General features: G+C 37.2%; 1 protein-coding gene across 4 annotated transcripts in view; it reads left to right on the forward strand.

The window, feature by feature from the left end:
• PTPN4 (protein tyrosine phosphatase non-receptor type 4) overlaps positions 1–15,146 on the forward strand; it is a 107,597-nt gene that overhangs the window by 84,395 nt on the left and 8,056 nt on the right. For all 4 annotated transcript variants that reach the window (XM_088146412.1, XM_088146414.1, XM_088146415.1 and 1 more), the window contains 7 exons: positions 1,428–1,594; positions 4,767–4,857; positions 4,939–5,000; positions 5,294–5,440; positions 6,715–6,843; positions 10,400–10,548; positions 11,742–11,877. In XM_088146412.1, coding sequence (XP_088002538.1) covers positions 1,428–1,594; positions 4,767–4,857; positions 4,939–5,000; positions 5,294–5,440; positions 6,715–6,843; positions 10,400–10,548; positions 11,742–11,877 — 881 coding nt within the window. The remainder of the gene's footprint in view (positions 1–1,427; positions 1,595–4,766; positions 4,858–4,938; positions 5,001–5,293; positions 5,441–6,714; positions 6,844–10,399; positions 10,549–11,741; positions 11,878–15,146) is intronic.

The raw sequence follows: 15,146 nt of genomic DNA on the forward strand, positions 1-15,146 counted from the left end.
ATAACCCACTATCAAATGTTCTGTGTCCATTGGAAGAAAACATTAAATTGGACTCCCTGTGAAGGTCTTTCTCTACAGCAGAGACAGGGCATCCAATCTAGTGTAGCATTGACACACACACCCCAAAAAATATTGCTGGTCCCATCAATGTCAGCAACCAGTTGTACATTTTTGTTGTTGTTCAGTCGTTAAGTCGTGTCCTTTAAGCTCCCCTTGTGGCTTGTCGTTTCTAAAACTGGGGATGGAGCTATCTTCTTCCACAGAGAGCATCACTGGGCTCTTCTAGCCCTTCCTCAGAGTGAGTGGGAGGAGATATCCCCAATGTAGAAAGCCCTGTGTCTGTTATAGAAAAAGGATATTGCGCTGAGTCCAATACACCAATCTCTTTCACATGTTTTTTGGAAGCTTAAAGACCAAAAGCTGCTAATATATATGATGTTATATTAGACTGAACATGTTTATATCGTTTTATAAAATGTTTGTGAATATTATATCTAGTTTTGGATTGTGTAGGTTTTGTGTAAGACTCTTAAGAGTACATTATATGGATGTAGGAAGCATTCATGTGTGCAGAATTCCCACCCAGAGAGAGCGTAATCATACAGAAAAGTTACTGCATGTGTTGGCCTGTCGTCCATGTATTATGCCAGTGAGGCATCACACCTGAAGCTGAGTCCCATGTTGATGCTGATGGTATATGTGAATTAGATTTTAGTTGTAACTCACTTGATTTTAGTAGCTTATCAGTTGACCAAAGTAACTATATTCCACTATAATACTTTAAATGGTACAATATAATGATAATTTCAGTATTTGGAGCCTTTTTCTTTCTTTAGTCACAAAAGGTTTCAAGAATAATGTACAAATATCAGTAATAGATCAGTCAGTGTCTCCCAGCTTCCAGTCTAAAAAACTTAATATCCAAAGAAGAGGAGATGGGAAAATGGGGAAGAATGGGGTGAGGGGTGGGGAAGAGTTCAAGCACCAGTTCTTAAAGTTATAATTCTTATCTGACCAGTTTGATTAAAATGAGTTGAGAAGTATGCTGCCAGCTGGGCATCAGATGGAGAGAGCCAAAGACAGTTGGTTTCTCATTTAAAGTATTAAAGTAGCTCTACTTCTGTTCTTTCCTGTTATTTTGAAGCCCGTGTTTCTATTTTCTTCTACTGTTATTTTATAATAGAATTGTGTAGCAGTTTACTGTACATTGAAAGTTACCACGTACATTTAGTTTTGCATAGCAAAAATTGATCAGTATTCTCACTTAATTTTATTCACAGTACTTACAACTTAGATCTTTTATACCATGCTATAACCTTGTGTTTTCAACAGAAACATTGTCTGAATATATTTGTTTTCAGTCACAAAAAGATAGACATTTTGACTCCTTTTTTTTTAGTAATTCTGCTACTTTTGGTATATTATAGCTGTTTATGATGTCGTAGAAGAAAAGCTAGAAAGTGAGCCAGATTTCCAGTACATACCTGAGAAGTCCCCACTTGATGGAGTTCACCAGGATGACAATGTTCTGAGAGAATCAATGTTTCAGCTAGCAGAAGGGCTTATCACTGGAACAGTCTTGGCTCAGTTTGATGTAAGTAATGTATTTCTGAAAATTATGTTCACTGTGTAGTTTGTAGCTGAGAACTTTAGATTTTTTAAAAGCCATAGATTCAATTTAGGACAAGGAATACCTGGAAAACAATTTGCATTGCTTCATTTAAATTATTTTCTTAAATTTTTAAGAAAGCATAAGTATCTAACTAATCTAAGCTCTCCCATTGAAGGTAAAGTTTTTAATAAACGTAGGCAAGTTTCTCTGAATGCTCCTTAGCTAGTATTTTATATATCCCCAATTGAATAAAATAAGAGTATTATCTTACAATGATTACAGAGTTACTACAAAGCTCTATAAATACCTATATCCATTACGAAGCATATTGAAATGCATATATGCAAATGTAGGTCAGATGTTATCTTGGTCTAATCTAAAAAGTATGCTTTAAGGCAGAGGTAGACAGTTTATTTTTCCAGGACTGCACTTTCAGTTTTATTCATTCGTTTGTTTGTTCTTTCAATGTATCTGACATTGCAAAAAGGCTACATCTGTTCAGAAGTAGCTTGGGAGGAGCAGAGAGAAATGAACAACTGGCATGAGGAGCACTGTAGGTCAACTCTGGTATTGTTGGGCCAAGGGAGATATGTCAGGTGTAGAGGGCATAGAGAATGATTTTGAAGGACAGTGGGAAAAGCCATTACCAAGGCAGTGACCAGACAAATGTGGCTGAAGCCCATTCCAAGAAACTAACTTGAGAAAATGCCTGACAGGCCCCTCCCTAATTCATACAAAGATAAAGTGAGGGACGAGGGAAGCGCATTCAGTCTTGCAGGATTCTTTTTACTATAACTGTTCTAATAAAAATAGTTTTAGATCTATATGGCATTGGTTTCTTAGTCTGGTCTACCCTATAGGCTGATATCAGAGGATACTGGGTGACCATTCCATGGGAAAGGAGACTTTGGTGGCATAACTTCAGACATGGTAACCCCATCTGTTGGTCCAGATGACCAAATTATCAGGTGCTGCTGGTCAGTGTCAGGTCTATCTGTAATATGACTTCATCAGTCCATGAATTGGTGATGGATGAACAGGCAGACTTGACATGTCTAATTGAGACGTAGCTCAGTAAGGTTGGAAATGTTGCCCTGTCTGAAATCTGCCCTGCTGGGTCCTTCATTTTCACTTCTCCTTTTTTATTAATCAGTAGGTAGTGTTATTTAAGGTAGGTCATTTATTTTTGAGGAGGAGCCAATACAGTATCAAGAGCTCCAACATGACTGTGTTTGAGACCAATTAGTATAGCACTTTGCCAGTGAAGTTGCTGAGATTCTTGATTGTTTGTGATCAGAATTCAGGATCATGACTGAGGTGTTGTCTTGCTATATATCTGGGACTCCTTTTGGCCTGTGACTTCTGATTAAGTAGATAGGATGCTTTCTAAGATGTCCACTGTCACTTGCAGGCTGGATCTTTTGCCCCTGTGACTCCTGCAAGCAGGCAGGGGGAGATGATTATTGGAATTATTATTAGGAGGTTATCAGTCCTTCATTGTGGGAGGGGGTTTGCTGGTGGCTTTGAAAGAGGATGAGGTGTGCCTCCTCCTTAAGAGGCTCTCCTTTTATTCAGAGTTGATATATAACTACTGCCCAGTTTTCAACCTACACTTTTTTATGGAAGATTGTCAAGACAGTAGTGGGCGACCAGCCACAAAGCAAAAAATGGATTATCTGGATCCTTTCTACGCAGGGTTCAGACCTGGGCATGGGACAGAGATGGCATTAGTCACTCAAGTGGATGACCTTTGCCTGGACTTAGATAGGGGGAGTGCACCCATCCTGATCATCTTAGACTCTCAGCAGGCTTTGATACCAGCAACCATGGTATCCTTCTGGACTGTCTATAGGAGTTAGGAATTGGGGGTGCTGTGCTGCAGTGGTTCTGCTTCTTTTTCACCAGAAAATTCCATTTGGTGGTTGTAGGGGAACAGAGTTTGGCCTGGTGGTCATTCCCCTATATAGTGCTAAGGGGATCAGTCATTTCCCCTCTAGATTTTAGTATCCACATGAAGCCATATAAGGAGCAGGGAAGTCCTTCTGTGGTTTGTGTTTTAATATCAGTCTGTTGATGATACTCAGTTTTTCATTGTATAGGTGGGCCAAGCTGGAGATGCCATTGAACTCATGTCCTGGTGCCTGTGAGGGGCTGGATGAGTCAGAACTGGCTAAAGTTAAACCCAAGCAAGACAGACCTATAGGTTGCTCATCAAGGCTCTCTGTCTGCTCCAGTGTTGTCTCTTGATGGGGAAGTATTACCCTTGAAGGTGCAGTTCCATGACTTGGAGGTCCTCCTGGATTCACCTTGAAGAGCAGGTGGAGGCCATAGCCAGGGGGACCTTTGACTAGCTTTACCCAGTGCTACAATTGTGGCCTATCTTGAGTGGGAGGTCGTTACTACAGTGACTCATGCCCTTATCACCACCCATCTGGACTACTGTAACATGTACTTGGAGCTGCCTTTAAAAACCACTCAGAAGGTGCAAATGGTCCAGGACACAACAACCCATGGACTCATTAACACAAGACAATGGGAGCACATTACACATGTGCTATGGACCCTGCACCGGTTACCAGTAAACTTCTGAGTGAAACTTAAAGTGCTAGTCTTAATTTATAAAGCCTTTTATGGCTTAGTATCAGGTTACATTTAGGACTACATCTTCCATCTAGAATTAGCCGAATTTATATGAACATTTCAGAAGAAGTAGCTTGTGGGTCCCCACCTTCAGGAAGTGAAAGGGGCTAAGGCCAGGAGGTGCTGCTTCTCAGTGATAGAGCTGGCCTTTGGAAAGGTCTCCTGGTTGAAATTAGATTGGCTTCCTCCCTAACTGCCATCCGCAAACAGCTTTAAACAGGTATTTTATAGAGCGTTCAGGGACTGGTGTCATTTATTATTTTTATATTATTTTTACTAAGTTTTTAATTTTTTAAAAATCTTTACCATTGATGTTTTAATTGCATACAATTAAGGGTCCTTAATTGACTTGCAGTGCAATATCAGTATAATAAATAATAATAATCTTGATTATTTCTATTTTGCAATATGTAGGCAAGCAGGAACATATGGTTGTGAATTGTTTTCTTACTTGCATATGCTATCCCATTACTGATATTCTGTTTTTGTTATCTAATCATTTGTTGCTATTTAGCAACTTTATAGGAAGAAGCCTGGGATGACAATGTCTTGTGCCAAATTACCTCAAAACATTTCCAAAAATAGATACAGAGACATTTCGCCTTGTAAGTACTTTTATGTATATAAGTAAACATATTTTCTTTAGTTGTGATTTAGAAAATTAAATATGTTTATATTTATTTCAGATGATGCTACACGGGTCATTTTAAACAGTAATGATGATTACATCAATGCAAATTATATAAATGTGAGTTGGCATTTATATTTTTTTCTTTGATTCTGTTTTCTGTTTCCAAGGTGAAATAGCTTAACATTTTAGATTTAAAAGCTACAGAAAGAGTTACTTAGAGTAGTATTTGAAGGTACTTCAATAAGTTACAAACTGGCCAAAGTTCCTGCAGTTCACTGTAGATTCAGAAGCTCTTGCATGTCTGTTTTAACTGTTTTTTCTAACCTTCTCTGAAATTAAATTTGATCTAATCAAGAGCATGCAAAGTTTTGACATTTCTAAATGTGTTTTGCAAATGTCTTTATTTTTAGATGGAAATTCCTTCTTCTAGTATAATCAATAAATACATTGCTTGTCAAGGTCCTCTACCCAACACTTGCCCAGATTTTTGGCAGATGACCTGGGAACAAAGTTCATCTATGGTGGTTATGTTAACCACTCAAGTGGAAAGGGGCAGAGTAAGTCCTTAACTGTAACTCTTACAACTAATAGATGCAAGTGGCTGGATTTTATTTAGAAATTTGTTGTTTTTAAACTGTGAAGATATTTGAGCTTTAAATATTACTTGATTAAACATTGGTGTTTGTCATTTTTAATCATTTTCACAAATTGAATGAGGTAAAATTGTATGTTAATATGTTAGTAGTTCCTCAGAAAGTGCACTGAATTAATTCTTGGATAACATTTAGAAAGACAATAATAGGTGTTCAATAGATTTTGGAGGGGGTTGGGACCTGTTCTATCTCCTTTTTCTGAGCCTGTTTTGAGAACATGAATGGTTATATGTATTTAATAATATTTTATGTTGGGCCTTCCATTTATTATTAACTGCTTTGAGCAACATATTGCAGAGTGAAGAAATTGGTAATATCAGTTCAGTATTATGATACATAATTATAGTGCCAATCAAATGGTAGATAGCATCATTTCCAATAGTATGAAATGCATGTGTTCCTATATTAAATGTAGTGTATAAAATGTGAAGAAAAACTGTTCATTTAAACAAAATATAACCACTAGGTTTCTGAAAATAATCTGCAGCATCAACATAAATTTAATTGCAGGAAAACCTTGTTTTGTTTTGTTTTTGAGTTTGTATGTATAACTATAAAAGTGCTTGTAATTTTTAATTAGAAAGTGTATGCAGCTTGAGTGTGATGTCCTTGCATCATCATCATTATTATTATCATCCCAAATCAGTCCACTGCAGGATGAGACCCTCTTTATTGAAGGTTATGGACCGTGTGAACCATGATCTACCACCAGGGCTAGTGCGGATTAGTAGATAGATATTTTTTACTTCACGGTCTCAGGCTGAGAGAGTGTAACTGACCCAAAGTCTCCCAGCCTGCTTCTGTGCCTAAGGGAGGACTACAATCTGGGTCTCCCTGCTCCTAATCCAGCACCTTAACTGCTACAACCGCTACGTCACACTGGCTCTCACTGCTGCCACTTGCAATATACTGTATAACAAATTATATGAATAAATGAAGCATCCTAACTGAGATAACATGCTTTATGGATCTGTCATTGGATTGCTTGTGCAAAACAGTTGTGTAATACATTCGGTTTTGAACCTTATTGCATGCTTCATGTATTTCATATATTGATCAGGAAGAGGTACAAGAAATCAGGAGGAAATCTAGCTTTAGAAATGTATGGAGAAACTTTTGTACTAGCAGTAGCAATAATAACAATAACAACAACAACAATAATAATCTGTTGACTTTAGGTAAAATGTCATCAGTACTGGCCTGAGCCTGGTGGAAGCTCCTTATATGGGAATTTCCAAGTCACCTGTCATTCAGAAGAAGGAAATCCTGCCTATGTCTTCAGAGAGATGACATTGTTTAACTTGGAGGTGAGACATTCTGTCTAATTGATTCAACTTTGTTAAATCCACAAACTGAAGGCAACTTGCCATATAATTTCATTTCTGCCATATAATTTTGACTATTTTTTCTGACACAGTGGAGAGATGACTAAAACATTAACATATTATTGCTAATGTTTTATTCAAAACAAAAGTATAAGAACACATTATCAGAAATCAGATTTTAATTATTTTCCTATTATTTACTCTGTTATTTGGTTTTAAAGAATAAGAAATGCTGATGTCTAATCAAATCTATTAATAGCAGTAGTAAGAAAAGTACATTAATATTAGCAGTACAGAGCTGGATTTAGACATAAGCTAAATAAACTATAACTTAGACCTCATACTCTGAAGATGCCTCAAAATTTGATTTTTTTGCATTTGTTAGAGTTTTTTTTTTATTATTTCATATATGAAAGTCTCAATAAATGCAACATGCTTGCTTCATATGGTCTTGTGCTTCCTGCAATGATAAGTAAATGTTTTTTGGAATGCTCTGCTGAAAAGTGTTACCCTTAAGGAAGAAGGTAAGAAGCACAGCATCTGTTTCAAGAGCATTACAGAATCACTGAGTCTACTGTCTGCTTCATAAAGAAAGAGGAAAGCCAGTATCAGTGCCAATGTGATACCCAACACATCAGAGAATCTGAAAGGGGTGTTCTGTCCATATACAGTCAGGTCCAGAAATATTGGGACATCGACACAATTCTAACATCTTTGGCTCTATACACCACCACAATGGATTTGGAATGAAACAAACACAATGTGCATTAACTGCAGACTGTCAGCTTTAATTTGAGGGTATGTACATCCAACTCAGGTGAACGGTGTAGGAATTACAACAGTTTGCATATGTGCCTCCCACTTGGTAAGGGACCAAAAGTAATGGGACAATTGGTTTCTCAGCTGTTCCATGGCCAGGTGTGTGATATCCCCTCAGTACCCCAATTACAATGTGCAGATAAAAGGCCCAGAGTTCATTTCAAGTGTGCTATTTGCATGTGGAATCTGTTGCTGTCAACTCTCAAGATGAGATCCAAAGAGCTGTCACTATGAGTGAAGCAAGCCATCATTAGGCTGAAGAAACAAAACAAACCCATCAGAGAGATAGCAAGAACATTAGGCGTGGCCAAAACAACTGTTTGGAACATTCTCAAAAAGAAGGAACGCACCGGTGAGCTCAGCAACACCAAAAGACCCAGGAGACAACGGAAAACAACTGTGGTGGATGACCAAAGAATTCGTTCCCTGGTGAAGAAAACACCCTTCACAACAGTTGGCCAGATCAAGAACACTCTCCAGGAGGTAGGTGTATGTGTGTCAAAGTCAACAATCAAAAGAAGACTTCACCAGAGTGAATACAGAGGGTTCACCACAAGATGTAAACCACTGGTGAGCCTCAAAAACAGGAAGGCCAGATTAGAGTTTGCCAAACGATATCTAAAAAAGCCTTCACAGTTCTGGAACAACATCCTATGGACAGATGAGACCAAGATCAACTTGTACCAGAGTGATGGGAAGAGAAGAGTATGGAGAAGGAAAGGAACTGCTCATGATCCTAAGCATACCACCTCATCAGTGAAGCATGGTGGTGGTAGTGTCATGGCGTGGGCATGTATGGCTGCCAATGGAACTGGTTCTCTTGTATTTATTGATGATGTGACTGCTGACAAAAGCAGCAGGATGAATTCTGCAGTGTTTCGGGCAATATTATCTGCTCACATTCAGCCAAATGCTGCAGAACTCATTGGATGGTGCTTCGCAGTACAGATGGACAATGACCCAAAGCATACTGCAAAAGCAACCAAAGAGTGTTTGAAGGGACAGAAGTGGAATGTTATGCAATGGCCAAGTCAATCACCTGACCTGAATCCCATTGAGCATGCATTTCACTTGCTGAAGACAAAACTGAAGGGAAAATGCCCCAAGAACAAGCAGGAACTGAAGACAATTGCAGTAGAGGCCTGGCAGAGCATCACCAGGGATGAAACCCAGCGTCTGGTGATGTCTATGCGTTCCAGACTTCATGCTGTGATTGACTGCAACAGATTTGCAACCAAGTATTAAAAAGGGAAAGTTTGATGTATGATTATTATTCTGTCCCATTACTTTTGGTCCCTTACCAAGTGGGAGGCACATATGCAAACTGTTGTAATTCCTACACCGTTCACCTGAGTTGGATGTTCCTACCCTCAAATTAAAGCTGACAGTCTGCAGTTAACGCACATTGTGTTTGTTTCATTCCAAATCCATTGTGGTGGTGTATAGAGCCAAAGATGTTAGAATTGTGTCGATGTCCCAATATTTCTGGACCTGACTGTAATTCCCATCTGGAACAGGTGGAAAAGGCCCTCAGCCTGTGGACAGAGCAACATGCCGCTCAGCAGAATAATCTGTGAAAAGGTGCTGTGGCTTTCTATTTGATCACAGAGACATTTTGCCTTCAAAGTCCTCCTGCTCCTTGACAGTGTCCCAGCTATCTTGTTTGCCCATCCAAACCTAGAGATAGCTTTCTTGTTGTCTAGCACTGCCTCCTTGATCCAACAAATGAGCCTTCTGTTGATGACTTTCAAGTCATACTACAGTTGCTGCACCTTCAAGACAATGCTGTATCTCATGGAAAACAATTATTTTTAGTCATTGATTGCTGGAGTTAAAAACATCCTGGTTTAACTTGCAAAAATTGAGTTCTGAGGATCATTATGATGTAGTGATTAAGGTGTTGGACTAGGAGTGAGGAACTCAGGTTCTAGTCCATCTTTAGTTACAGAAGTTCATTGAATGACTTGGGCCAGTCACTCATCCAAACCTACTTCACAGGATTCTTCTTGTGAGGAAAAATAGAAGGGAGCACTATGAATACTGTCTTGAGCTCTTGAATGAAAGGCAGGATATAAATATAATTAATACAAATTTTTAAAAACAACAGCTGGAGGCCAATTTGCAACCCTAGGAGTATACCTTCTGGGCTCAGTAAAATAAGGTCAGATAAAATACTGTTATAAGCTGTTTTACAAATATAACTATACCTACAACAGCTGATCATCTTCAAAATGCAACATTTTCAGTGGCTTTGAGGTGAAAGAAAAGAAGTGCTCCACTGATCTCTTATCAGAGACTGGAGAGAGCCAAAGTGTTGGTAACTCTAGCAACACGAGTGCTCCAGAACTAGATTACCCCAGTTTCCATAGGCTCAATGACTTTTTAACCATGGTTTTGTTATTCATGTTTGAATGCTGGTATGCGATCCCTGTGAATACCAAGATCTACCTGTTTCAGTTTTATCTCTAAAGGGAACTTTATAAAGTTTTATCTAAGATGAGCTCAACAGTGTAATTGTTTATACAATTACATAACTTACAATTGTTTTAATCTCTGTATTATCCTCTCTGATGATATTTCATTTCATTGCCATGTAATTATTTGTCACATGACAGTAAGAACTTAAAACTCCGATGCAGGATTTATTTCAAAAGTTAAGTATGTTTTAGGAGAATATTGAATGCTTGCTTATTTTAGAGAAAATGTTGTGTCTTGCTAGAAAAATGAGGATCGTCAGCTCACTCAGATCCAGTACATAGCATGGCCTGATCATGGAGTTCCTGATGATTCAAGTGATTTTTTAGATTTTGTATGTCTTGTCCGGAAAAGAAGAGCTGGGAAAGAAGAACCTGTTGTTGTTCATTGCAGGTATTTTGTCATTAGGAAAACTCCTGGGGCCTCTTTTCCAAAGTTTTTAATTACTAATGTTATTTCATTGTGCAATGTTCTGACTTTTTCTTTCTGTTAAATTTATTTACCACTTTACTCTGATACTTTGAAATTAAAATAATTTTAATGAAAATAGGTATGCCTATGTATCCAAAAAAAATGTTTTCATACTCCTTAAAGCCATAGTACATGTTGATATCAGTTCATTTGGCAATATAGGACAGGGGGAGAAAATCTAGGAAGCTCTGCTAATGATGTGGAACACACAAAGTTAGGATGACATTGAGATAAGCAATTAATTAAGGTACTACTGAAAAATATATTACTTCGTTACTTTTGAACAACTTACGTTGGAGTGGATACAAATTTATGCCATACTGGATATACTATTATGCCATAACCGCTTTCACAGCTAGTGAGTTAAGCATAGTTGTCAACACTACTATGCTTGAATGCTTTAGCTACCATAAAATTATATTATTATTAAAATAAATACTGTATTTTTCTGACTATAAGACGATACTTTTTTCTAAAATCCTTACGCTAAAAATTGAAGGGCGTCTTATTCAAGGAAGTAAGCTGAGGAGAGAACCGCGCCTGCAAACAGGCTTCCTCCAATCACGAGCCTCCAATCACGAGTGAAACTGCCCATACTGTCTCTGCAAACAGACTTCCTCCAGTCACGAGCCTTATGTAACTGACGTCAGCTGATGCTGCTGAACAAACCAATTGGAGGAAGTCTGTTTGCAGAGACAAACTATCGGCAGTTTCACTCGTGATTGAATGTAATCAGTTATGCAAAAGAAGGAAATAGAGCTGCAGAGAGACGGTTTGGACCTCCTCCCACCGAGTGTATCAGGTAAATGTTACCTAATTACTAAATAAAAATGTGTTCTGCACTATCTTGAAAATATTGATTTCTTAATTTTGGGTTGGAAAAGTGGGGGTCGTCTTGTACTTGGGGGCGTCTTATTGATGGAAAAATACGGTAATAATGGAATTCTCAACATGACTGTAGTTTTTAAAAAAGTGTTTAGCTTTCAAAATGACAAGATGGATTTCCCAAAGTAATCTACTTAAATAATTTTCAGTGTTGATTTATGTAAGTTATAGAAATATCCTAAAGATTTAAAAAATATTAAATATGAAAATAACTTTTCTCTCTTTTGCAGTGCAGGGATTGGACGAACTGGAGTTCTTATTACTATGGAAACAGCAATGTGTCTTATTGAGTGTAATCAACCTGTTTATCCCTTGGATATTGTAAGAACAATGAGAGATCAAAGGGCAATGATGATCCAAACACCTGTAAGTTGGTAAACAGAATAAACTGTTACCAATAACAAACTAGGAACTGTAATTTCTTGTTTAAAGAGGATGATATATTGCAGTATATGTCAGTTCAGGATCTAGTATATACATTAAATGCAAATTTTATGTGGTGGTGTAATTGTATAGTACATATAAACTTGTACCCAGTTCAGATATAAGATTAGCTCTTAGTGAGTCAATTTTTGCAAAAGTTGCTAATGTAAAAACTGTAAAACAAATGGTATCTTTCAGAAAGTTCTATAGTCACTGAATTGTAGAGTCTGTGGAACACTTCTAGAACAATTAGGTTAGGTTAAAACAAAACGTAGCCATTCTTTGAGTATATCCATTGAATTCAGGAAGACCCTAATGTGTCATAATTGACTTGCTTCCATTGGTCTTACTTCAGTTGGATGAACTTTGCTCACAAGAGTTGAAATCACCTTGACAGTTAAAAATTTGAATGAATTGGGATGTAATCCATAATAATAATAAAGCTGAAGAAACAGTGGACCACCTAGTTAGCTGCTGCAAGAAGATTGCCCAGACTGACTACACACAACGGCATGACAAAATAGCAACAATGGTGCATTGGAATTTCTGCAAAAAATACCATTTGCCTACAAGCAAGAACTGGTGGGACCACAAAACAGACAAAGTAATAGAAAATGAATAAGCTAAAGTGCTATGGGACTTTAGAATTCAAACAGACAAGCACCTGCCACACAACACCCCAGACTTAACAATTGTTGATAAGAAAGACAAAAAAGTCTTGATAGTGGACATTGCAATACCTGGAGATAGCAGAATAGAAGAGAAAGAACTGGAGAAAATCACAAAATACAAAGACCTGCAAATAGAAATACAATGACTGTGGCAAAAGAAAGCAAAGATAGTACCAATAGTAATAGGTGCCTTGGGTGCAATCCTAATACACCTGGAGCACCATTTGAACATCATCGGCATTGACAAAACCACCATCAGTCAGTTGCAAAAGGCAGCCTTACTTGGAACAGCTTACATCCTCCGACAATACCTTTAACATCATCAAACAACATCATCTGCCTATCCCAGGTCCTTGGGAAGGACTCGATAGGTGGATAAAAATGCCAAATCCAGTCTAAACATATGGCTGACTATGTGACCAGCAGTAATACCACCAAAGTCTTATTGGTATACATTATGGATAGTTGTTTTATACTGCATTCCAGGACAGTGATTTTTATATAGGAAGTTAAATCTCCAAGAAAAGACCATCTGAAATAATTTTAAACCATGTTTAAGCATGTCATTCAACAAAGGTTTTGTAGTGCTCAGTTGCATAATCAGACTTGTATTTATATAGTCCAAAAGCTTTTCCAGATTATGCAGTCACATATGGTGAAAGGATACTGCCTTAAGACAGCAGACGCAAGTAAAAAAAACCCTCCTTACCCAAGATGATTCTTTTGAATTTTGCCAGTTCTCCCTCTTACTGCAGCTTCTTTGCTTCATACCACATTCTTCTAACAGCTGGGTAGATTTTAAGGAGGTAGAAGAAGGCAGAAAAGCCCAGCTGTAGGCATGCACTGTTGCTTTCATTTTTGTGGGTTCAACCCCAAAGGTATGCAACTATGTTTGTTTTGCATATAAGTATGCTAAGCAAGACTTCATGTTTGAACACATGCTAGATTCTTCTATTCTGTGGAATTTAATCTCAAAAACTGTGTATATCACGTTGCAGCTTACCTATAATTTCCTAAAAGCAAAAATGTTTGCTAATGGACAAAACAGTTTCCTGCACACAACTGAAAATATATGCTAGTTCTGTTTGGCTACTTGTATTACTCACAACTTTTCTATGGTGTGTATTCCTTTATAATGTTTGGCTCAGGATATAATGTCCTCATAAAAGTACAGGCTTTAATTCAAAGAGTTTACTAGTGAGTCAGCTATTAATTTTTAGGGGCGAAAGACACATACGAACAAAGAGAAAATCAGTGACTTTATAACACTTATAAGTCCCCTCTCTCAAACAGGTATCAGTCATGTATTACAGTTATGAAAAGAAGTGCACTTCAGTGCCTTCATTAAAACCTTTCTGTTTGCCTAGCCATGCTGATTGTCAAGTCTGGGAAGATTATCTGGGCACTTCAGGCATTTTTCTTCTACCCCATAGCACACTTTCATACATTCAGTAGAGGAAATCTATGGATGGAAATGTTTTTGCTAAGATATTTTTCTGGATCAAGGTGCATACTATATATGCTTGTTTCAAAGCAAGCCAGTACCCATGCTTCACTGTATTTAGAATTTGTGAGAGGATGAACTTTGCATTAAAACTTAAGAGTGAATTTAAAATACATATTAAAAAGGTAAACTGTTGTTTCAACTATATGGTACTAGTAAAATTAGAATCTGAATGAGTTGAATTTTCCTTTGCAAATGTTCACATTTCCACATAATGTCCACAAGGTGGCATTGTCCTGTTTTTCATTGTTCTTGTTTTAAAACCTGTACAGTATTTGAATTAGATTTCTAGATTCATTCTATGCCATTAAAAACAGTACTCTATCACAATCACATATTTTACTTCAGACATACTATATCAGTAATTAATATATACAGATTAAAACCTGAAATAGTAGCTCTTGGAATTGAATACTATTTATTAAAGCTTGGAATGTCAGGCCAGTACATTGTCAAGTCTGGGAAGATTATCTGGGCACTTCAGACATTTTTCTTCTACTCCATAGCACACTTTCATACATTCAGTAGAGGAAATCTATGGATGGCCTTCAGGATGGATGGGAAAAAAAACAAGATTTTTACACTAATGTTACAGAAACACTAATAAAACCAGTATAGTTCATTAAGCAACACCTAGCTAATGAAATCATGATGAGCTAATGGTTTGTGCAGACAGAATCAAAATTCTTGATTTTTGTGCACAGCTGAAAATTATATTCCAGAAAATAGCAGAAACTACAGTATTGAATATTACCCTGAATGTTGTTTGCGTTTAGCCTATTTTTTAATTTGGAAAGTAGTTCCTAGAGCAAGCAATAAACAGTTTTGTGTATTTAAAAAAAAAAAAGAACCTAGAGTTCTTCATTCTACTATTCAATAAGAGTAATTAATAAAGTGTTAAGCATAAAGCATACAAAACATATTCAGAGTTGGAAGGTTTCAGATCTGCTACTTAAAAGTTAAGAGTGTGGGATTTATATTCTGAATATAGCATTTCTCTTTGGTGTTAAGAGTTTTAGATATTTAAATATTTTAAT

The sequence above is a fragment of the Python bivittatus genome, unplaced genomic scaffold (genome assembly GCF_059951505.1).
Source record: "Python bivittatus isolate LINGU-HERP-01145 unplaced genomic scaffold, Pbiv_v1 ctg000480_np1212, whole genome shotgun sequence".
NCBI classification, from domain to species: Eukaryota; Metazoa; Chordata; class Lepidosauria; order Squamata; family Pythonidae; genus Python; species Python bivittatus.